The sequence below is a fragment of the Mus pahari genome, chromosome 1 (assembly GCF_900095145.1).
Source record: "Mus pahari chromosome 1, PAHARI_EIJ_v1.1, whole genome shotgun sequence".
Classification (NCBI taxonomy): domain Eukaryota; kingdom Metazoa; phylum Chordata; class Mammalia; order Rodentia; family Muridae; genus Mus; species Mus pahari.
This window is the reverse complement of record NC_034590.1, coordinates 158,665,708-158,689,553: the sequence shown is the minus strand read 5'-3', so window position 1 is coordinate 158,689,553 and position 23,846 is coordinate 158,665,708. Positions and strand designations below refer to the sequence as shown.

At 52.9% G+C, this 23,846-nt stretch overlaps 1 protein-coding gene across 3 annotated transcripts in view; it reads left to right on the top strand.

Annotated features, from left to right (window-relative positions):
• The window catches only part of Sh3pxd2a (SH3 and PX domains 2A), a 204,715-nt gene that overhangs the window by 131,634 nt on the left and 49,235 nt on the right, over positions 1 to 23,846 (top strand). For 2 of the 3 annotated variants that reach the window (XM_021200454.2, XM_021200446.2), the window contains exons 7-8: positions 12,602 to 12,646; positions 18,867 to 18,998. In XM_021200454.2, coding sequence (XP_021056113.1) covers positions 12,602 to 12,646; positions 18,867 to 18,998 — 177 coding nt within the window. The remainder of the gene's footprint in view (positions 1 to 12,601; positions 12,647 to 18,866; positions 18,999 to 23,846) is intronic. The other variant, XM_029531346.1, reaches the window with a different exon arrangement.

Below are 23,846 nucleotides of genomic sequence, written 5' to 3'. Positions count from 1 at the left end.
CTTGCACAAACATGGGTCTGCCGGGGAGGGACGTCATGCTCCCTCAGTGCACAGTCGTCCCTTCCCCCTACCCCACGCCATCAATCTCGTGACTCCTAGGTCATCGTTTACATTTGATCCCAGGGTTCTGATTTCAGAGCCCATCCCCACACTCCTGTTACCTGTGCTGCCTCTGTTTAAGGCCAGTGGCCCTGTGCACAGCAGAGGCAGTCTGGGAGACATAGAAGATCCGTGAAGGCTGAATGGATAGGGGGCAAGTTTCCAAGAAAGTGCTGGTCCGGACCTTCCCTCCGTGGCCTCTTGGGCCCTGGCCATGGCTGTTTTATAGATTATTTTGCTAACAACTGTGAACCTATTATGTGCCAGGGATAGCGAGATGAATTTGAGGAGGTCTTTGTCTTCCAGGACCCCCACTTGAATGAGAGAATAAGCTAACCAGGGTGTCAATAAACACAGCAGCACAAATACCACAGATGGGTGGGGCACAGCAGTCCAAGCTCGGAGGCGCTAGCCCTCCTGCAGCTAATTTACTAAGGGTTTTCTTTCTTTCTTTTTTTATTCATTTATTTTTGTTGTGCCAGGGCGTGCCACTTTTCTCTTTGCTGTGAGACAAACACCGATGGCAAACACTGTTATAAGCACTGTTATATAGCAGAAAGAGTTTAATTGGGCTCACAGGTCTGGTTCCATAGGGTTAGAGTCCGTGATGCTGGAACACAGGCATGGTGGCTGGAGCAGCCAGCTGAGAGCTCACATCTTGATCTTGATCCATGTGCAGGAGACAGAGAGCTCCTGGTGATGGGAGGGGGCCGTTGAGTCCTGAACCTGTCTCCACTGGCATCTCCTCCAACAAGGCCACACCTCCTAACCTCTGCCAAACAACTCCACCAAGGAGGAACCAAGCATTCAAATGTATGATCTTATGAGGACTGTTTTCATTGGAACCACCACATGGGGATTAAACCTCATGCATGCTAAGCAAGTTGTCTACCACTGAGCCGTTTATCCCTACACACACACACACACACACACACACACACACACCTTTTTTTTTTTTTTTTAACTTTATTTTGTGTTTTGAGACATAGCCTAGCTAAGTTGTCCAGTGATGTTGGTGATAAAACACTATGGCAGAAAGCAACTTAGGAAGGAAAGGGTTTATCCCATCTTCCATCTCCCAGGACACACTCCATCTAGGGAAAGTCAGGCAGGAACCTGAGGCAGAGAAACTGAAGCAGAGGGCATGGGAACACTGTTTACTGGCTTGTTGCTCGTGCTCAGCCAGCCTGCTTTCCTATACCATCCAGGACTGCGTAGGGGTTAGCGCCACCCACAGTGGCCTGTAATCTCCCACATCAATCAGCAGTCAAATATTTTCTTGATTAAGACTCTTTCCCAGATGACCCCAGTTTTATGAATTAGCATTATTAAGCAATATTAATGATTTGAGCGGATAAACCATACAGCAGACCACGCCAAGGTGATTCCACGTGAGAGGTTTATTAAGCAGGGATGGGGAGTGGCAAAGCGGGTAGAAGAGTAGAGAAGAGAGAGAGAAAGAGGAGGAGAAAAGGGGGAAGGGGGAAGAGAAGAAGAGGAGAGCAGGGTGAAGAGAGGAGGAGAAGAGAGCGAGGAGGGGGNGATCCCCTAATTTATACGGAGAATGACATCACACCAATGAGGGTGGGGACTGAGCCAGGTGAGTTGTGGGATTGAGGGTCGTTGTCCTGGCAANNCNGGTCTAGTGTCACATGGTTNGGCCAGGCCTTGGAGTGTCCTGGTGCTAACACCCAGCTCATGTCAAGTTGATATAAAACCTTGTCAACACACTGGCCATGAGTTTGAGCATTTGAGGATCAGGAGTTCAAGATCATGCTCAGCTACTTAGGGAATTTAAGGCTAGTCTGGACGACTTTGAGATACTGTTTCTAGGCTTCAGGGGTGGGGCAATTTAAAAAATCCTATTACCTGGGAGACTGAAACACCTGGGTCATGAGTTTGAGATCAGCCTGGGCTACATGGTATCTCAGTAAGGAAACATATAAAGTAAACTGGGTATCTGGCTTCTCCATGTCTGGGGGTACTGGCCCTGGGGTATTGTTTCAGAGACATGATACAGATCACCACTGGCTAATAGATACAGTGGTCTGAACACAAGAAAATGTGCTCCAGGGGCCTCCTCCAGCCTTCTAGTTAGAGGAGGACCCTGGAGGGCCCTGGAGCAGTCACTCAGAGGCATTCGTTCACATCCATGAAAGGAGGGCAAGAATTCTAGCTGAATTCCTGGCCGTGGGACCCCACCTAGGCATCTGGCATCAGGACATGCTCCCCAGGGCTCTGCCTGTGACTCCCTCTGGGGATAAGTCTCCAGGAAGCAGAACTCCTCAGAGTGGATGAGGGAGCACACTAACAGGATCAAGAACAGCCTTGTGCTAGCACAGGGAAGCCTGGGCAGGGCCCTGAGAAGCAGTCTGTCCCCAGTGAGCAAGGCGCACAGTGACTGAGAGAGAATCTGAGACCTGGACTTCACTCCATTCTCCCTGTGGGAAGCTCAGCCTGCGAGGTGGCATGGAAGGGTTAACTCCAGCGCCAACCCTCCCCTGTCTGCAGGCAACTCAGCAGCTGCTTTCTGGACAAAGCTTTTGTCACGTGAGAGAGCCAGCTGTGGGGATTTCCCCAGCCATGATGCGTGCATGCGTCTTAAGTGCATGCATGCACAACCATTTACGTGGCAGTCGTGAGCTCAGGGGACCTGTCTAAACACTTGCAGACCAGGGGTGGGCCAAGTCAGGAGAGGCCCAGGGCCTCTAGCAGACACCGTGGGGGAGGGGATTGACTGAACCTGGATCCCACCAGTTTCCTCTCTCTGTACAAGAGTGCTTTGCACCTTCATAGACTCCTGCAACATCCACTGTGCCACAAGGCTATATTGGTTATGGGTGCTTTGTTGTTATTGTTGTTGTTATTGTTGTTTTGAGCCCTTGGAAGGCTTTGCCATGCAGTCTTCTGGGATTTTCTGCTGGGCCTGAGGGCCTGTCTTTGTACTTTGGTGGCCAGGAAGGTCGAGGACTTCCCCAGCCTCAGAAGGCCTGCATGTGGCTCAGGAGGGCAACTTTGGATTAGATCAGTGGTTCTCAACCTTCCTGATGCTGTGACCCTTTGATACAGTTCCTCCAGTGGTGGTGACCCCCAGCCATAAAATTATTTTCATTGCTACTTCGTAACTCCAATTTTGCTACTATTATGAACTGTAATATAAATTTCTGATATGTGACACACACCCCCCAAAGGGGTCTCAACCCACAAGTCGATAATCCCTAGGCTAGATTAAGATTAGGGACACAGGCATCAAATGAGCTAAGGTTCCCATGAAACCAGTGGAGTGAAGACCAAAGAAGGCTCCTGCCCCCTGGACACTTGAGTATTTCCAATGTGATGGAATCGTAGTCAGGGTTAAGACAAAAGGAAATTCAGGGCTAACTGGAGACACACAACACTTTGAGTGTGTATGCTAAGATTGGAGCCCAGGGCCTTTGCACATTCTAGGCAAGTGTTCTAACACTGGGATATGTATCTAGCCTAGCTTAGCATGTTTTTATTCAGCACCTATTATGTGCCAAATATTTGCAAAGATTATAATCCTAGTGGGTGTTCTGGAGGTGGTTAAAACAGTGAACAGTTCAGGGCAAAGATGGGTGAGATAGACCAACCTTAAAGGTGGGTGCTCTGCTGCTAGCCCTCCACTGAAGGCTTTTGTGGCAACCCTTCTTCCCCCTCCACCAGAAACAAAAAAGTCTAGACAGGAAGCCATTGAAGAGAAGTCTTAAAAACTGTGATGGGGTGCTGAAATGTAGCTCTTCACAGTTGGTACCTTCGGCAGGGGTGGGGAAGAGCCACCCAGTTTTCTTTAAGGGGCTGGCCACTGAGAGTTTGCTCATGCTCCGGCAAGAATATGGGTAGTACACAGTGTACTCCCCCCCTTTTTCTTCTTTTCTTTTGGGGAGGTCACAAGGGTAGAGGGGGTGGACCTGGGAGGAGTGGGAAATAAGTGTGATCCTGTGATTGGGGTGCATTATGGGAAATTTCCAAATAAAAAAATATTGGGTTAAAAATGGGTATCCCCAATTTCAGTGTAGGCAAGAGCCCTTACCTGGCCCCTGGAGCCTGTGAGCCCTGTTACCGTGAGGTCTTTGGGGATCCCTCAGTGGGGTATGCTGTGTGTGTGTCCTCCTGTGGACATACTGTGTGTGTGTCCTCCTGTGCTGAGGATACCCAGTGGAGCTGGGTCAGCAGAAGGGCCCAGCAGTGCATGTGGACCGTGCTCACTAAATAGCTGGCCGTTGATTCTTTGATGATCTGATAGCCAGAGTCCAGAGTGAGAGACGGGATGTTCTACTCCGGATTGTCCTGGATGGGAACGTCCGTCCTGAGTGAGCATGCTGCCCTTGACTCCTCCCTACAGCCTTTCCTTCCTCCCTTTTGGCTTCTGAAGGAGTAGCCAAGGGGTGGGTGGATACAGGAGGACTATAGGCCTGAAGTGGCTGGATGACTGACTTATTGAAGTCACTGGCCTGTTTCTGTGCTGCCTCTGTGTGTGAGTACACACAATACCCTGGGGGAGGGGGGCTGCTCAGGGATGACTGCTTCTGCATGTGTGAGCACACACAATACCCTGGGGGGGGAGTGCTCAGGAATGGCTGCTTCTGTGTATGTGAGCACACACAGTGCCCTAAGTGGGGGCTGCTCAGAGATGTGGGTGGATAGCCCCAGGGAGACCTCTCAGTGAGTGGGGTGGACCACCAAGGCAGACCACCCGGTGGAGGGAAGGACTGGGATGCTGGGATTCTCGGCCTTGAGTTTATTTCTTCTCTGCTGCACACAGACGGCAGGAAAGGTGAGGATCTGAGAGCTGAGGGGGAGGCCACACCCAAGGGGCTGTGGGGGTCAAGCTGCAGCTGCTGGGAGCAGATGCTCAGCCCCGCCCACCCACTTCCCCACTAAGTGCTCCTCTGTCTGCCCACACATCTCCCAATGTGGCCACCTGTCTTTAACCGCTTCTGGTGCGCTGAGGCCCCTCCCCTCCCCGGGACAGCTGAGTGGGCCCGGTGGTTGCTTTCCTTGAACCCCCTAGGCTGGACTGACCTGGGCCAAGCCCTGGCTTGGGAAGGCATCCTTTTCTTGGTCCTTTAGAAGATGTGGATAGCCCCCATCTCTCCACCTGAGCAGACAATCTGCCTGTTTTCCTTTCAACGGCTCAGGCTACAGGGTTTGGTACATTCCTACCCTAGGTTGGGCTGTCCCGTGTGTACCCTGGGTTCTGGGAAAGGCAAGACTCTGGGGGACGAAGATCTTTGTAGCTGCAGGCAAAATGTGGGAACGTGGCTGTTTTTACAGAGAGGAAAGCAGCAGAAATAAATAAGGCCAGAGGGGAAGACCAGAAAACGAAGTCTCCATTAGGGCCCCTTTGTTCCCAGTTCCTGGTCTGCTTGCTTGGGCTCAACTCTGACACCATCTCTTCCTTGCAGTGGGGTCTTGGGAAAGGACCTTAACTCACCTGCAGAAGGCAGATCGATTACTGTCAGGATTCAGTAGGAAAATGTATGTTAATGTTCATCACCTTGTCCTTGTCCCACCTCCCTCAGGTTGAGTGAGGAGTGCTGCCATCTACCTGATCTCTCTCTCTCTCTCTCTCTCTCTCTCTCTCTCTCTCTCTCTCTCTCTCCCTCCCTCCCTCCCTCCCTCCCTCTTCCTCTCTCTCTCTCTGACCCTGAGTCACCATGTGGTCTTCTGGACTGCCTGTTAAGACCAGGAAGCCACAGATGTAGCAGAGAGAGGGGATTGGAGCACTTAGGATTGTCTTGTCCTTCAGGTCCCCAGTGCTGACTCAGCTCTACTAAACTCCTTAAGCACTTTGACCCACTTGGCTTGGAAGCCTGTAGCCCAGCCAGTTAGGGCTTCGGCAAAACCAGTTACATAATTTAAAACATGAAAACAAGGACCCCCGTGTTCATAAATGATGGATGATTTCAATCCTGCTACCGCATTAAGCTAGCCTGAGGCCCTTGTATCAATGTAGAGGATCCCAGAAGGCTACACAGAGCACACCTCTAGGAAGCCAGCCCTACCTGAGAAGCTCAGAAGAGGACGCAGGGCATGCAGGGGTACCCTTCTGTGGTGGCATTAACCCCTCATCTTTCCAAGATCCATGGTTTCTTTCCTCTGTGGGTTTGTATGAGGGGCTGTGCCCAGGGCTGCCCATCCGAGAAACAGTTTATACCATCTTAGGTCATGTTCTGTTATAGGAACGGGATGTCTGAAACAAGGTCTCATGGAGCCCAGAGTGGCCTCAAAACTTCTGTGTAGCTGAGGATGACCTGGAGACTCCTGCCTCTGCCTCTCAAGGGATGGAATTACCCAGAAGGACCACCACACCTGGGTTTATGTGGTGCTGGGGCTTCACACACACTAGGCAAGCACTCTGCCAACTGAACCGTCTCCTCAGTCTCAAGACTGAGTAGTCAATAAAGAAAGAGCTTTAGTCAGGTATAGTGGTTCATGCCTTTAATCCCAGCATCGGGGAGGTGGAGGCAGGTGGATCTCTGGGAGTTTGAGATCAGTCTGGTCTACAAAGCAAGTTCCAGGACAGACAGGGCTGTTACACAGAGAAACAGCCCTGTCCTGTCTGGAAACAAAACAAAACAGGAAGAAAGGGTGTATATTTTAGTTCAAGGTTCAGGAGAACAAAGAGTCCATGGTCACATAGCTGCCTCTGCTCAACAGTAGATGGCAGAGGGGCAGGCAGGCGTGTGCAGAGGGGCAGGTAGGCGTGTGCAGAGGGGCAGGCAGGCATGTGCAGAAGGGAGAAATGGAGACCCAAGAGCCTGCTCCTGCTCCCCAGGGGAGCCATCAACAATGAACCCGGTGGGGCTCTTGGAACAAATGGAACCATTGTGTGTCCAAGGTAGACAGTGGGTGTGACAGGGTGCTCTATTCATGAAAACAGTTACTGCTGCTGCTACCATTTAATTCAGGGCTGGCCCCTACAGGCTGAAAGTGGTGGCCAGATTTCCTGATGGCCCAGTCAAAAAGAGAAAGAAGCACTCGGAGTCTAAGAAACTTAAGGAATTGGCCCTTTGCATCGTTGAACTGTGGCAGGGGAAGGAGGGAGAAGATTAGGATGCAGCCGTTACTTAAAAGCCGCACGGGTTATGAACAATAGAATTCCCAAAGAGGGAGAGGTCTCTCCTGAGATCCAGAAGGCGGGGAGGGCGGGGGAGAACAGACTTTTCATTCCATGCGGCCTGGTGGAATCTTTGAGTAGTGAAAACTGGTAAAGGCTGGCCTGGCCCACCCTGGCCCCCTGAGCCTTTGGCTCAGCTGTCATCCTTCAAAGTTTGGGCAGTTGGCAGCCCTCTTTTGCTCTTCCAGCCAGGCCCGAAGTCCACTCCAGGTTTATTAGTTGGGAATGTGGAACTGAGTTTCTCCCAGAGAAGCATCCGGCAGACACGATGGTTTAGGACTAGATTAGGGTGTGTGGGGTCGACTCTGTCTTTGTTCAAGGTTAGGCTTGGGGGGGGGGGNGTCCTTCCCTCATCTAGACTAGCCAGGCCTTGTGGGAGCTTCTGGAAGTTTGGGGATACCCGCCTGTCATTTTTGGCTTCCTCGTCATCACCCAGACCTGACAGGACTCAGGGTCAGCCTCTTAAATGTGCACTAGACCCAGGGTCTGGCCACACCTGCAGAGACTGGATTTTTCTCTGGGCCTAGATTCTTCCTGGCATTGCTGGCCAGCAGGGACAGTTGTGGCAAGAACGTGGACATCACGGATAAGAGGAAGAGTTTGTCTCTACACCATCTTATCACCCCGGACCCCACAGCTTCTGCCATTACCTATTTCCCATCATGTCTCAGAGGCCTAACTCCTACCTGCCTCTGAGCTTTCAGAGGTTATGAGAGTGTGAAAAGGCTCTGAAGATGATGTGGGCCTTGTGTAGGTTTTTTTTTTTTTTTACTTCATGGAGATAGCAAACACCTCAGGGAACAATTTAAAGGGAGGATGGGTTTAATTTGGTGTCACAGATGTATGTCCATGATCAGTGTCATGAATCTGCATCTGGTGGTCTGACTGCTTCTCCAACTGTTCAGAGAGGCTGTGGAGCCAAGCTCTAGCTGCTGGTGGTGGTCCACCAGGAGCCAGCCTTGGAAAGTTAAAAGGGCGTGGTTTCAGCCCTGATTTCTTGGTCCACCATGATGTGAACAGCTTTTACTCTCAGTGCTGCTGCTCTGAGGTTCCCCATTGTGACAGAGGGAAAACCGTGGATACAAATGAAGTGATTTGTCTTCAGCTGTTTCTGAGGGCTCACAGTAAGGCAAATGTAACAAATTCAGCCATATTGTTGTAGCCTGTGGAGAGCTAGACCATCCTGGCAGCAAGGGCCCACAGCAGAGCAGAGTTGCTCACCTCGCTGCAGCTCCAGAGTGAGACAGGGAATGGGAGGGACACAGTGTATCTGCTGGGCCATGCAGCCGGGGAGACCCACTCCTTCCTTCCAGGTAGGTCCCACTTCTTTCCACCTCTCACTCCATGAGGTCCGAGGCTTCAGGTTCCAGTCACTTCCTCCAAGTTCATCAGCTAGTGACAAGACCAGCAATCCAGAAACGTGGGGGAGATGTTTCATAGTCAAACATAATGCTGCCTTCAAAGCTATCTCCTTTTAGGGGCTTGGTTTTCCAGAAATTAAACCTCAAATTCAAATGATTCTTTTTTTTTTTTTTTTTTTGGAAAGATGGTCTTTTTCCAGTACTCATTTAATTTCATGTGTTATGGCAAATACCAGGTTTCTGCCAGGAAAGTCTAGGACATCAGAGAACCACCGTAGAGATCTGTAGGTCTGAATGCTGTGGTTGGCAGGTGTTGAGGATTGAGGCCCAGAGAATTAAGCCCTGTGCCCAAGAGCTACCTCTCAGCAAGGCCAGGCACGCAGACTACCAGTCCCACACCTCTTGTGGTGTAGCAGGCTGCATCCCTTTTCTGCAGGACTCTGGATTCTTTCTTAGTCAGTAGAGGAGAGGTGGGCAAGGCAGCAGTTGGTTTGCGTTGGTCACAGCTGTTTCTTGGCTGTGCCTGCCTCTGGCCCCTGAGCCAACAGCAGCCCTGTCTGCCTGCTGGCCGGCGGGCCTGCTTGTATGAGCCAGAGGTTCTCCTCTGTTCATCAGAATGAGGTGGAAGGGGTCCTTCCCACCCCTGGAGAGAGCTCGCCAGAGCGGGCTGCGTTTGCTCTTCCCATCCAGGGATTGGATCTCTTTTTAAAAAGACAGGCGTGTTTCTAGTCCTTTCCATTTTCCAAGACGGGGGAAGAAAATGCCTGCTTCCTGAGGTTGAAGCAACATGGGTCTGAGCTCAGGTGTCTGTCCTCTGGCCACATCTGGCCTACCTTGTGCTTCTGTGAATAAAACTATTGGAAGATAGCCCAGTCGATGTTTTTACTATAGTCACCGGCTTACTTATTTATTTAGTGTGTATGTGTGTTTCACTGGAGATTGACCCTAGGTCCTCAAACAAGCTAGGCAAACACTTTACCACGGAGGTACACACTCCCAGCCCTCTTTATATTTTGAGACAGAATCAAAGTGGCCCATGCAGGCTTTGAACTTCCGGTCTCCTGCCACCACCTCCCAAGTGCTGGGATTTGCGAGTTTTCACCGCGCCCAACCCACTTTCCACTATAGAGCTGAATGGTCTTCCCAGAATCCATCTGGCCCCAGCACCTAAGATAAGTCCCCCACCCCACCCCAGCCACCACCCCTCCCGGCCCCTGGCCTAACACAATGATTCTTCCCAGGCTGTTCGCACCCAGGCACAATGCCTTTCTGTGGCTCACTGGAAGAGATTTGCCTTTATTCAAAAACACTTCTTCACGAGGAACCCAAAGGGAAGCACAGAGGGAAACAGGAGCAGTTCTCAGATTGGGCAGTTCCCCACCCCCACCCCACTCTGCTTTTAGCCCTCTTTGCCTGCAGCTACTTAGAGCCTTGGTGGTCTTCAGCATGTCTGCCCTGTCTCAGCTCCATGAGGACAGTCCTGCCAGCTGCCAGGCTTGGCGAGAGGCTCTGGTCCCAGCCCCAGCTCTGTTTGTCTCCAATGGACCCAGTCTGAGGGTGATGGTGGGAAGTGTCTCAGACAAGATGCAGGGGTTTCTTAGATGTAGCACAATGTCACCATCCCTGCATCCAGGGTCCATGGCTTCCTGGTGCCCTCAGAACTGAACAAGTCTGGAGCCGGGCTCATGCTAGCTACACCGTGGGAAGAGTTGCCAGCACCGTGGTTAACCTCAGTAAGCACTGTCGTATGTCGTATGGCCATATGTTGCCTACTGGTATCATTTAGTCATCCCAGTAGCCAAGAAGGCGAGCATATCGCTTTATCCTGGATTTTACAAGTTCAAGACTAGGCTGTGAGGGGCTGGAGTGTCGGTTCAGTGCTTAAGAGCACTGGCTGCTCTTCCACAGGGTTTGGCTCCCAGCACCCTTCTGGTGGCTCGCAACCATCTGTAACTCCCATGTCAGGAGATCCCATATCTCTTCCGGCCTCCACAGGCATGCAAGTGATGCGCAAATATGTGCAAGTAAATCACTCCACACATAGAATAAAAGAAAAGTAAAGTTATGGGAAAGAAATTTATTTTAGAAAGAAGCAATAGGTTCTAAAAGGTTAAGTAACTTCCCTAAAGGGTGGAGCCTGGAAAGAGGTGGAGTCTGGAAGGGGTGGGGCTTGGGTCTGAACCCAGGTCTCAGATTGCAGAGACCTCTCAAAACTCTCCACAAACGCACTCTTGGGTTTACAGTAAAATTTGAAATATCTGCTTCCCAGTTCTGTCGGGGGAGGCAGGTTTACTGAGCAGGCGTGGTGGGCATCGGACTCTGGTTGCCCCATCTGTGCGCCTACAAAAGATGGGCCGTGTATTAGCTGTGTAGCCTTGTTTGAGCAACTTGACCTCTCTGCTTCAGTGTGTCTGCAAAACGGAGGGATAACAGTACCTGGTGTAGGCTTGCCTTCAACAGTAACTGAATAGCCCTTATGTCACGTATAGAGTACAAAGCTTGGTAGACCACAGTGCCAGACCAGTGTTGGCTGCTGTTATCTTCTATGAAGAGGTCTGCAGGCTCCCCCCAACCCTGGGGCCAGTGCTAGGCGGTCCTCCTAGGGAAGACCTGCACACATGCAGCCCAGCATTAGCCTTGCGACTGTCTTGTCTCCTGCAGCAGGGCTCTGCTCCAGGCATGGTTCCATTCTATCTCCTCCCCATCTGAGAAATGTCTCCCTAGCAGTGTGAAGCCAGAGGTGTGTGCCAACCTCCTGAGTCTATCATGGGACTAAATGGCCCATTGTATGCAGGCAGTGCCTGTGGTGGCCTCTGGTGTTCATGGTGACCTTTGAGTCTGTGCAGGCACTTGCTGCGCCAGCCTGCAACTTAAGTTCCATCCCTGGAACACACATAAAGTGAGAAGAGGGGACCAATTCACTAAAGTTGTCCCTGTGGCATGCACACCCAACGAGTACATGCACGCACGCTAAAAACATTAGAAACACATTGAAATGTTCATCGCAGTGAACATGTGAGGACTTTTGTATGCCATCACAGATCACAGTGCTGGTGGTGGTGTACTACTCCTTCCGAGCCCATAATGACATGTCCCTCATAGCAATCCAGGTTTATCCTCACTCTTCGAAGAGACAGCATAACCATGTTTCCCGGGTTAGGAAGCTGAGGTACGGACAGGGTGCCCTTGTCTGAGCCTGGGATACAGTCGTCATCTGCTGGCCACTAGCTCCTGGGTCCAGTGTGAAGGGCTCTTTATGACCATGGTTCTCAACTTGTGAGTCGCGACCCCCTGCTATTTTGAATGACACTTCCCAGGGGTTGCCTAGGACTATCGGGAAACTCAGATATTTACATTACGGTTCACAACAGGAACAAAATTACAGTTGTGAAGCAGCAACAAAAAAATATATTTATGGCATGTGTGGGGTGGTCACCACAGCACGAGGAACTGTATTAAAGGGTGGCAGCACCAGGGAGGCTGAGAACCGCTGCTTTAGGGCAGTGTTTCCTCCCTTGGGTGCAGCTGTGGCGAGAGCTGAGCAAGACTGGAAGGCATAGTATATGTGGTATGTACTTGAAAACTACCCTGACATTTGAGGTCCCGGGTCTGGTCTGCTGAGCCTGCTGGCCTCTGACAATCCGTGGAGCCACCAGGCCCCATGGGACCAGCCTCCCACATGGCTGCAGAGGCAGAGCCGGGCTGCCTTGTCCAGCCCACACTAAAGCCGAATTCCCATTGCAGGGAGGGCCTGGGTCAGGAGTCTGCTTCAGAGGATCCTGTGTTTCGACAGACACCTCATTATCCCAGCCAGCCTCTGTAATCATACAGGCCTCCGCCCAGCAGTCATCCCCGGCCAGGAAATCATTCCTCCCCCTCCCCCGCCTTCCGCCCAGGGCGCCCTGAACCTCCAGTGTCTGCAGCCACTGCTTCAGTGGCCCTCCTGCCCGCCTAACGGTTTTCTCTCCCGCTTCTCCTTGCTCTCTCGGGGACCTGGAAGTGTGGTTGTCCAGCTGGACTGAGTCTCCCAAGAAGGACGTGACAGGTACTGCCTCTTGTGCATGCGTGTGAACATGTGTGTCCCAGCATGTGTGCCGAGGCGCTGGTGCCCACAGGTGTCCTTTAGGCATGCCTCCCCTCACCTGCATGTGGGGCTTTTCCACTCCCTGTGCCCCCTGCCTGCAGGGAGAACCCTTGACCGCCCTCAGATGAGCCATAGAGCAGTGACCAAGTATCAGAGAGAGTGAGTGTGTGCTGGCCCAGTGCCTGTGGGTCCGAATCCCGGCTCGGCCCTGCCCTGCCCTGCCTGTGCTGCCCTGGGTGGGTTGCACAACCTTCCCAAAGGCACATAATGTGCGTTGCTGTGCTAGGACGAGGGTGGACTGCTGTCATCTCTGGCCTTATCACAGTGGCCTTCCCAGGAGAGTAGCCAGAGACAGCCATCTCTGTAACTTGAGGTACTCAGCCCCTGATAACCAAACGTACCTTCCAGAGATCTCTCCAGGGAGCAAGAGATCTGGAGTACAGGAGAGCCCTTCCTGTGAGTGTGACGAGTTGGACCACAGCCCCCATTGCCCAGTAGTCCAGACCTTGGAATCGCCCCAAGGCCTCTAGCTGCCCGGTGAGGTGCCCAGGGACCTAGCCTGTATCTGGTCCAAGTGGGCGGAGAGTCAGTTTAGCCTTGTGGCAAAACAGCGGGGGGGCTGTGGTGCTTGGAGCCCATTGTGGAAGAGGGATGTCATTTCCACGAGGGTCTTCAACAGGAGCCTTCCCTTTGAAGAACACATATTCTGGCTGAAGGGAGTGGGGAGGTATGGTAGATGGTTAGGGTAAGAAGGGGTCTTGGGCCAGTTGCTGGCTCAAAGCTCAAGCTCCACCCCCAGTCCCGCCTCCCACCCTGTCTGCTGTTGGCATGGAAGCTGCTGAGCATTTTGGAAGAGAGGACAGGAGAGAAGGTGGGGAGGGGTTGGGTGGGGAGGACCCCCCCTTCCCTCCTGGTTGTCCCATACTGTTCCCTATGACGCTGGCCTGGGCCTGACTAGTTACTGGGCTCCTGTCCCTTTTTCCCCTCTCATCACGCCAGTGAGCCAGAGCACACTTGGCCCACAGCGATACATTCTATTTACCAGACGTATATCTGGGAGGCCAGCAGGCCCAGTGCAGCCTGGGAGGAACCGGCCTTGAGGGACTGTTGGGTCTTGGTGGCATGCCCAAGGTTGGGAGTGTTAATGGAGAACCTGTGGTAGAGCTCCCATAAGGCCTGTCTTCCCCAGATGAGTCCAACTCTCTGGAACCAGAGGCAGCCCCCCAGTCCCCACCCTAGAGTGCAGGGACAGCCAACTGAGTCCAAGGCTACAGTGTCCTAGCCTTGGTTTCTCTGCTGGAATGTTGGGGAATTCTCTCAGACGGGAAACTCAGAGGTGATGGGCCAGTGCCAGGGATCCCAATGGATAGGGGTCCTGGGTCTGCTAAGCCTGGCATCTAACCCGCAGTGGCCTGGGAGGCTCTGAGATGGCTCTCCGCAGCTGGTAGGCCCATGCCTGCCTGGAGGTGGGTCTAGGAGAGGCATATTTCGGAGAAGTGTATTTAACCCTCTCCACCCTCCTGGTGCTGTGCCTTTTTCCATGAGCTGCTTCTGGTAGTGAGGTCTTTAGTCCTCCCAAGGCTCCCATAGCCTCTGCTCTCTGAACAGCTGTTCGTAGTTTTCACAGGGCTTTCGCCCCTGCAACTTCAGTGCGTTCACAGACCTTCCCCCTGTTCCTGTTTACAGACAAGGAAGCTAAACTCAGGAAGGGTAAGTGTCCTCCCCAAGGTCACAGAGCAAGCAAGGGCAAGGCAGGACTGCACCCCAGAGCCTCTGACACTGATGCTAAGTTTGTGTCCGGGGATGTTGGATAATGGTTGTGTCTGGGTCACATCCTATGGCACCAATATCAGAGGTGACTGGTCTGAAGCACATGCTCTGGTTGGAGAACGAGATGCTGTGTCTGGCTAAGGGAGCTTCCTAAGAGGCAGAGAGATGCTTAGGGAGACTTGAGATGGGAAGGCATGTAGGGCGATGGTAGGGCCTACAGGAAAGGCTTAGGAAGAATGCACATGGGGTCATCGTGGGTGCTCAGTACAGGTGCTGAATAATGAATGCTACGAGGAATGGTGGAGGAGTGTCAGAGGACCCCAGGAGCACCAATCACAAGAAAGGCTGGGTCTGAATTTGCCCCTTATTCTCTGTAAGTCATGAGGAGCCACTGAGGATGTGGGAGCCAGGAAATGACTTGGCAAAGGTCTGGTGTAGAAGCTTAAGTTGACAACAACACCCCCCCCAAAATTTCTATTCAGATGGTAATCAGAGGAATACAGGTGTTGAGGCTGGGGTAGGGTGGAGACCCTTAGGTAGGCCTAGCCAAGGACCCACCTCTTGTGCAAAGGCCCCTTCTAACACAGGAGATGAAGTGCTCTCTAGAACAGCCCACCCCTCTGAGCAGAGCCAAAACCTCATCTGAGCACAAGGGGCTCCCTCCCCCTCCTTCAGGCAGCCGCCTCCAGATCCCAATTTTCCAGGCCTTGCCTGCCTTGGAGGGGATCCAGAGCTGCTGCTACAGATGACATCACTGCCCACCACCAAGCCCTTCCTCATCTTAGTGCTTACCGCTGCTGCCGGCCTGCTGCGCAGCAGCACCCCAAGAGGTAGATGCCCAAGTGAGGGGAGAGCTGGAAGCCTGTTGGCACTGGGGTTGAAAAGGAGAGAGAGAAAGAACCCCACCTGTAGTGCAGCTGTCTCCCAAGAAGAGTGACAGCTTGCCTGCCCGTGCTGTGTGACCCTGGAGAAAGTTCTCTTCGCTTTATCTTCCCGAGTCCCAGAATGCTGACCTAGCCGTTAGAGGATCCAGCCAGTTTTCCAGACAGACTGTGGATGAGGGCTGTGGGTGTGTAGATTTTCCTCTGCTTTGAAATCTTGCCTCAAATTTTTCTTGGCGTGGATCAAAATGAGCTGATATCTGTCCCCTCGCTGGCACCTCATCTTTGTCCTCACATCCCTGTCTGCCGTCTGGCCAAGATCCCAGAGCTGCTTGTTCCTCATTGCCCCAGCTTCTCGTCCCTTTCCCCGCTTCCTGTTCAGTCACTTATTGTCCCCCCGTTTGGGATCTAAGGCCCTTCCTGCTTTACCCAGATGGACACACAGTCACAGCATCTTTCTGGAAGTACATCTGTTACACACTCAGTGTCTACCACTAATGGATGCCTGGGCTAGTCAACAGAGGTGACAGCATGGGTCTGTAAGAATCCCAAACTCCAGTGTTCACCTGGCACCACCTGTGTGGCAGGTGTCTGGGGATGCAGACAGGGCAGGGTCCTTCCTAGAGATGAAGCGTCAGCCGCACCTGCAGGAATTAAGAATGTGCTCGGTGGGGGCTGGAGAGATGGCTCATCGTTTAAGAGCACTGGCTGCTTTGCCAGAGGTCCTGAGTTCAATTCCCAGCAACCACATGGTGGCTCACAACCATCTGTAACAACAGTGTACTCACATACATGAAATAAATTAAAATTAAAAAAAAGAATGTGCTCGGTGGCAGACTTGGGTACCATCCCAACTGAGGACAGTGCTTCCATTGTGGCATTCAGGTTACACTCGTGCAACACGAGGGTGTATGGAGCCTGTTGTGGAAGATTACTGTGGGAACTGACTGCAGTTGGGTGTTGAGTGTGGGCTGACCCCAAGAGGCCCCACGAGGACTTGCTTGAGTGGGACTTCGGGGACTTGGAAGCTTTCAACCTCTACAGAGCTCCTGCTGCTGGCCCCCACGCCCCCATTTGGATCTTGTATTCTCCCTCATTTTTTCACTTAAGGTCCTCTTGGTGTCTGGCCGCTTTTTAGTTGTGCTACACTTGCACTGACAAGCACTTACATCCCCTAGGGCACAGTCGAGAGGGTGACAGGGGGTGGCGCCTGTCAGCCCAGTGCCCAGTCTGTTGCTAGCTGGTGCAGAAGCTGCCGACTGTGAGTACAGAGGCGGGGCTACCCTTCTGCCCGGCTGTTGGTTGTGCTTCTGCCTGAAATACAATTCCGGTTTCACAGGGGGCTGCCTGGGGATTGCCTGTGTGCACTCATGGGGCACACCTCAGCTTCTGAGTCTCCAAAGGGCCCAGCTGGGGCTGCAAAGCCCACATAGTACCAGGCCCATGGGAGGCTCTCCCAGGAGAACCTCTTTCGATCTCCTAGCATCCTCTGGCCACAGACACTGACAGACCCTTCTTCACAAAGGACACAGAGGTCTAAACAGTGCATCTCACTTTGGCTGCATATCTGAACCGTGGGACAAGATGGGCTATGCAAAGTGACTCATGCTGAGGCCCCACCCATTAAAGCTGGCTCTCTGAAGTCTGGGCATGAGAGTTTGGGAATTAGACGCTTCTGTGACACTTCTAAGCAAAGGGTCATTGTATGAGAAGGACAGTGTGTATGTATGTGGAAACAGACCAGAATTCTGTGATTAGAAGAGAGGTGGACTTGAACCTTTGGAAAGGCCATGAGTGAGTGTTTTGGCTGTCTTTGTATGAGCTGTGGGAACTGCATGCGTCTCTTCAGCTCCTCTCTGAGCCTCTCATTAATTTATGAGTTAAATGGGAAGAGAGAAGGGCCGGTCTTGAGGTGGACTGAAGCCATACCTGCCTGGCATGTGAGTCAGACTCAGTCATGCAGAGGGCGGGGTGTGTCCTAGGGGCGAGGCACCACAAGAGTCTGGGAACACGGGCCATTTCTGTGACCACACTAGTGGTGTTGAGCCCCAGCCTTCCTGAACGTTGGTAGAGGTTTGCATCTGTTTTGGTTCTGAGACAGGTTTCTTGACTGGCCACCCAGGGCTGATGTTGAACTCCTGATTCTCCTGCCTCAGCCACTACTGTGGGAATTACAGACTGCCTGGCAAATATATGGTTGTAAGAAATGTACTAGGAATTCCCTCGGGGGGTGGGGGTGGGGGTGGAGCGTCTGGGAAGGCTTCCTGAGAGAGGTGATTAGTCATTTTCTGGTTTGTGGATTTGTATAAGGCTAGCAGGGCATACTGTCTTTGGGAGTGTCCGCAGTAACAGTTGAAGAGCAGAAAAGATTTGATGGCACATCCAGCCATATACCCTTTCAGCCGAGATGGGCACCCAGCCTGTCCATTGGCCAGCCTGGTGCTTGTTTAATGAATGTCACGCCGATACAGTGGCCAAATAGGACAAAGAACCGCCTTGCTCCTGGAAACAGGACTCACGGGCCCTCTCTCTGATACACCCACCCTCCCCCTTTGACTCCGAGGCTTTTACAACTGCCCAGCACTTAAAGACAAGGGGGACCGGGCAGCCTCTGCTGGCTAAGATGGCAGAGACCTAGGAAGGGTCCTCTGGAAAGCCTAAGGCTGCTGTCTGCCTGGCCCCTGGAGAGCCAGGACAGGAATGGAGCTGAACTTGAGGAAAAGTTGGCGTGGGGAGGGAGGGGCGCTAGGCCCGCCAGCACTGGCGTGGGGACTTTCTTCTTGGGTTTCAAGTAAACAGTCTGGGCCCTCCTCCCCGTCCCCTGCCTCCACCCCCAGCTCCTCATTCGACGGGTCTCATGTGTTTCTATTTAAGGGTTGCGAGGAAGCCTTAGTGATTGGCGGCCTCCAAGCCTCTTGACTCTGCTGGACCCAGGCTGTGGAGACTTCTCTCCCTCTCCCTCCCGAAGGGAGCCCCGCTGCCTTTTCTCTCTGGGTTTACAGGCTTGGGGTAGAGGCGGCCAGCCTCCTGGACCTCCCAGCCCTCTCTCTTCTTTCTTGCCCCTGCACTCTGGCCTCAGTCTTCATGGGCCGCCCACTGTGCCCCTGTGGTCCCGCTCTCACATCCAGGCCAGCCCAAGAGTCTGGAGAGATGGGAGGCCCCCGGCCTCTCCGCAGACTCCCCCATGCTGGCCTGTGACTAACTCTTCGCACGCAGCAGCAGGCTTTTCCCTCAATTTCCTTGGCTTCTGTCTCTGCCTGTCTCTGCCTCTCTCCACCCCCTTCTCTCCACCCCCCCCCCCCCCCCGGCTTCCCATGGTCCCCGGTCCCCGCGGTGCAGCGGGCCGGTGTGGGGCCTTGCTATATGGCCTTTCCTTGGGGCCCGGCAAGCTGCGAGCCCTGGCCACGGGCTGCTCCGCGGTGCAGAGCTGGCAACCGAGCAGCCTCCCTCGAGGGCGATGGACAGAGGGCGCCCCGGCCGCGGGGCTACAGCCGGCCGCTGGCTCACCGCGTGCTTTCTGCCCTCGCCAGGTGCCGACACCAACGCCGAGCCCATGATCCTGGAACAGTATGTGGTGGTGTCCAACTATAAGAAACAAGAGAACTCGGAGCTGAGCCTCCAGGCCGGCGAGGTGGTAGATGTCATCGAGAAGAACGAAAGCGGTGAGTGAGTGCCAGGCCTTCGGCTGTACACTCCTGGTTCCAGCCTGGCTCCTGGGCCCGGCTGGTTTTTGTTCCTCTCCTCCTCCCCCCACCTCTGCAACTATACGTTATTTCCATCTGGCAGGGAGGGAGAGGGCCGAGGAGTCTGAAGTTCCCCTGTTGGTTTGGGCTGCAGGCCAGCAGTTTGCCTGGTGGTGGAAGAATGTCTCCCTGGCTCGAGGCTAATTAGCTGGCTTGTGCTAATGCAAGGCCGAGGTGGCATGGAAGCATCTGTCCCTTATTCAGGGACTGACCCTGTGCCGTCTGAGGTCCAGAGGAGAGGGTAGCTTTAGCTCAGGGGTGCCCAATGACAGCTTTCCCCCGATTGAGCTGTGTCTGCCAGCCAGGATCCAGGCAGGGGTGGGAGGACCCAGCCAGCTGGTGGAGAGGGCAGGCATGACATCACAATGGGTTCCAGAGGCCCCAGACCCCTAGCAAGATGTCTGAGGAAGGGCCAGGCCCTGTGGGAGGTTGGCTAGTGTATGGCCAGTGAGTGGGTGGTGAGTTTGACCACCTCCTGCCGAGCTGGAAGCCACCAGGACTTGGGAAGTGGGCCCAGGCTCTGGATGAAGCCAGATCCTGGAGGGGCCCTGCAGCAAGCCACTTTGTCATTAGGAGCTGACAGAGACCATGCCCATGGCTTGGCAGGATCTGCTAGCTCTAGGGTTTTTGCAGAATGGATCAAAATCCCTTGATGCCCTGAGCAAGAAAAGGCACACTTGGCAGACAGAGGAAAGTGTTAGTCCGCGTCGCAGGGAGGGCCAAAGGGGCCTTGAAACCACAGCATCCTCTGCTGCTTCCCCACAGCCTGCCCGGTGGGACTTGAAAAGATTCAGGATCATTTTGGTTTCAGTTTCAGTTTGCTGGGGGCAGGCCCTGTATCTAGGTGTACCCCAGGGGTGGCATTTGTGGGCCCTTTAAGAGGGAGTTCTAATATTTTGAAAGGAACACCATCCAAAGGGTCACTGTGTCCATTCTGCAGATAGAATGACTGAGGCACAGAGAGCTGGAGCGGAACAAGTCTCCTGAGGTCAGACACAGTGCCCTGGTCCTCTGAATGATAATGCCTCTGGGTAACTGCAGTGACCCCCAAGAAATCTCAGTGGACATCCTTGGGGAGCACAGGGCTGGACTCCCCCTCCTGAGGCTGGTGTCGTCATCGTCCATATGAGAGTCAGGCTCTGTCCTTGTGCCTGGGTGGTTGGCAGTGACACTGCACACGTGACAGAACATGACCTGGTGTCAGATCTTGATTCCAAGTCAACATCACACTGGTTCCCTCCCTATGTAACTTTACGGAGTGGTCCTATCAGCCCCATCTCCTTGATCTCTGAGGAAGCTGACATTGCTTTGGGGGTTGGCTGTGTCCTGAGTCTCTGAGGCCTCCTGAGGGCTCTCACAGGACAGAGGGAAAGGCTGCAGGGGAGGGAAGGCCTGTTCACTTGGAAGGTTGCTCCTAGGAAGAGTTGGAGCTTACTTTTGAATGCAAGGCCAGTTCCTTGGGGACTCTCCTGCTGCTCCATCTGCCCCGTCACACCACCACTGCTGTGTGATGCCTCGGAATCTTTGGGGTCAGTCAGCCATCAGCCAGGATGACAGAAGAGCCCTGCTATGTGGTTCCAAGAGTCCAGGCTGAGTGTGGTGGCACCTGCCTTTAATCCTAGCATTCAGGAGGCAGAGGCAGGCAGTGTCTGTGCCTCTGAGGCTGGCCAAGTCTATATATTGAGTTTGAGGCCATCTGAGGCTAAATAGTAAGGCCCTGTCTCAAAAGAACAACAAAAAGTCCCCAGGGATTCATTTGCCGGTTCCCTTCCCGTTCCATATCTATAACCCATGGGCTCCTGCCTGCGGTGAAGGAAGAACTCGGGGAAGGCGGTGTGGGTCGGTGTTAGAAACAGCGTGGAGAATACCTGCTTTCCTGCTTGCGCCTGTCATCTGAGCAGCCCAGTCCGGCACAGAGACAGCTTAAGGGAGCTGCTGTGCTTCTACCAGTAGGTGGGTACCTTCAGAACCCTTCATTCCTCTGGGCCTTACCTGTTCCTTCTGTAACAGGAGGATAACCTCATGGCTGCTTGGAAGTAGAGGCCAGAGCAAACAGTCCCCTGAGCCCTACCTTGTGTTTGAACTGCTGGGGGACTCAGCAGGAACCCTTGGTGTCAGATGGAGAGAACCTCACTATCTGTAACTTTTCTACTGTTCTGGTGGTTTGTGGAGATAACTATGTGTGTTTGAACAAGGATCTGGAATACCGTGGCTATCTGTCCGTCATCTGTTTGCCCATCCATCCAAAACCAGGATGGCTCGGATGTGCATCCGGGTTAACAAGAGAGACGGGGTAGAGGAGAGAAAGATGCCCAGGCTTCAGACCCTGGGAAGGGATTCTCTGGCAGGGAAGCTGGAGGCTGGATTGTGGGGCTTGTAGGTGAGGCATATGCATCCTGTGCGCTGGTTTTGGAAGGAGTGGTGGGCGAGGCTTCTGAGCTCTGGAACAAAGGCCCAGTTGTGATGCCTGTGACCCGGGACACGGTGAGCGTGTTACAACATTTCCACTGGCATTGTTAGGCAGCAGCCCTGGTGACTACCATCCCCCAGTCCTCCCATTGGGTGCAGGCCTCTGCCTGTGCGCTCTTTCACTTAGCTGGGAGTTGCTCAAATGGAGTGTCCATGGAGATACACAGCAACCTCTGGCTCTGCCTGTTTGTCAGAGGTCCCCTGTGACCTGAACTACAGCCACAAGGTAATAATGTGGGATGTGAACATGCCAGCACCAAGTGTGGCTGTCATCCATCTAAAGTGGTCTGCATGGAAGGTGATTCCAAGTCCGTAAACGGTCAGGGCCAGACCCCAGGCTCCAGATGGAATCGAACAATTCTCCTAGTATCATGGAATATTCCCCTGTGGGAGGAGGCACTTTAACCACTCTGTAAAGTTATAGGCAAAGAGTTTAGGTGATTCTTAGAATCCAAAAACCGAGCTCTCTCCCTCCAAAAAGGCCCTGGGGAAGGCCAAGAACTCGCTGATCTCCAGCACTGAGTGGATATTCCATGTTGATGATATGTGGATTAGTGACATGGACTGGTCAAGATGGCCGTAGGTCTCCCTGGAGCATCCTTGGCAAAAGATGTTGCTTGGATCCTGCTGGCATGCTGTTCATAGGTAGTGGGGTGGGGCAGTAGTGATTAAATTGATTCTTTGAACTTGGAGGCAGGCATCAGTTGAGAAAATCTCAAGGAGGTGATGTGGGGCTGGAGAGATGGCTCAGCAGTTAAGAGCACTGACTGCTCTACCAGAGGTCCTGAGTTCAATTCCCAGCAACCACCTGGTGGCTCACAACTATATCTAATGGAATCCAGTGCCCTCTTCTGGTGTGTCTTGTCTGAAGATAGTGTACTCATATAAATAGAATAAGTGACTCTTTTTAAAAAAGGAGGAGGAGGAGGAGGAGGAGGAAGGAAGGAAGGTGATGTGCTCCCACGCTGAAGATAACCTCCCCTGAGAATCACATATATGGGCAGAAGTTACAGGTTCCTTTTTTGATCAAACAGAAAGAGCCCATGTAGGAAGACTATTCTCCTCTGGCCAATGGGATCACATAGCGGCTTTGGTAGCTTCACCATCCAGCAGGCCATGCCAGGATCTGCAATAGCCACTGTTCCTTTGTGGAAACCCCTTGACCCCTCTAGCCTTTGGTACCTGATATGTCTCCTTGTAGGACATTCTTGTCTCTCAGAAACCGTATCAGCTGCACGTTCTGGCAGGCGCATCTGATCTGATGTCTGCAGACTGGTGATGTCAAGGTCCTCGTTGCTAGTTTCCATGTTGAGCAAAGCTGCCTCCAGCTTTCCAGGATTGTTTCCTTCCAAGACTGCAGCCAGGGCAGGGAGTGTGGAGATGAGTCAACAGAATTTCTCCTGCTTCAGCTTTCATCCCGCGTCTTCGCTTCCTTCCCGGCACTGGCGTGGTACACGGAAGGTTCTCACCCTTGCTTGGAAGCAAGGGATTTTTGAGCTCTTGTCAATCCACTCAGATTCCCAGTGAGAAAACTAAGCCTTGGGAATCTTTATCCTCCCAAGCAGTGCTGCAGTACATTTGATCTGTGACTAAAGGCTGGAAATTCCTCTGACTCGCTCAAGAGACTATTGAAAGGCTACGGGAGAATCTCGCAGAGCCAAGAGTGAGATGTGAGTCCCAGCCTGGAGAGGCTGCAAAGGTCAACACAGGCCTTGCTCTTGTCCTTGCTTGGCTCCGTCTCTGCCTCCACCTTGTGGTGGAGTATGTGTGTATTCATCCACTTTAGATGCATATGTGTGAGTGTGTATGTGTGTGGGCACGTGTGTGTACACGTGTGAATGTACGTGCATGTATGTGTGCATCCACTGTATATGCATGTGCACACGTGTGAGTGTGTGTGTGAGTGTGTATGTGAGTGTGCACGAGTGTCCCTCACCCTCCTCTTTGGTACCACACTTACTCAGAGCACAGCTGTGCATTTCTCCTTACTGCACACCAGCGAATCCTCCTCTCGTTCATCCACGATGGCAGCTCGTTTACATCAGGTGATTTGCGCACCCCAGCCTTCCTGATTTTTCTGTTGAGATAGCTACCAACCATTCGCTGTAGGCTCTGGTTCTGAGTTCATATTTTAAAGTCTGAGCTGGAAACCTGCACACTTGTGGCCCTGGTTCATGGCCAGGCTGAGGCAGGAGAATTGAATCGTTTGAGTCTACAAGTTGTAGGCTCATCTGAGAAACATAGGGAGATATCCTGTCTTTTTCACACACACACACACACACACACACACACACACAC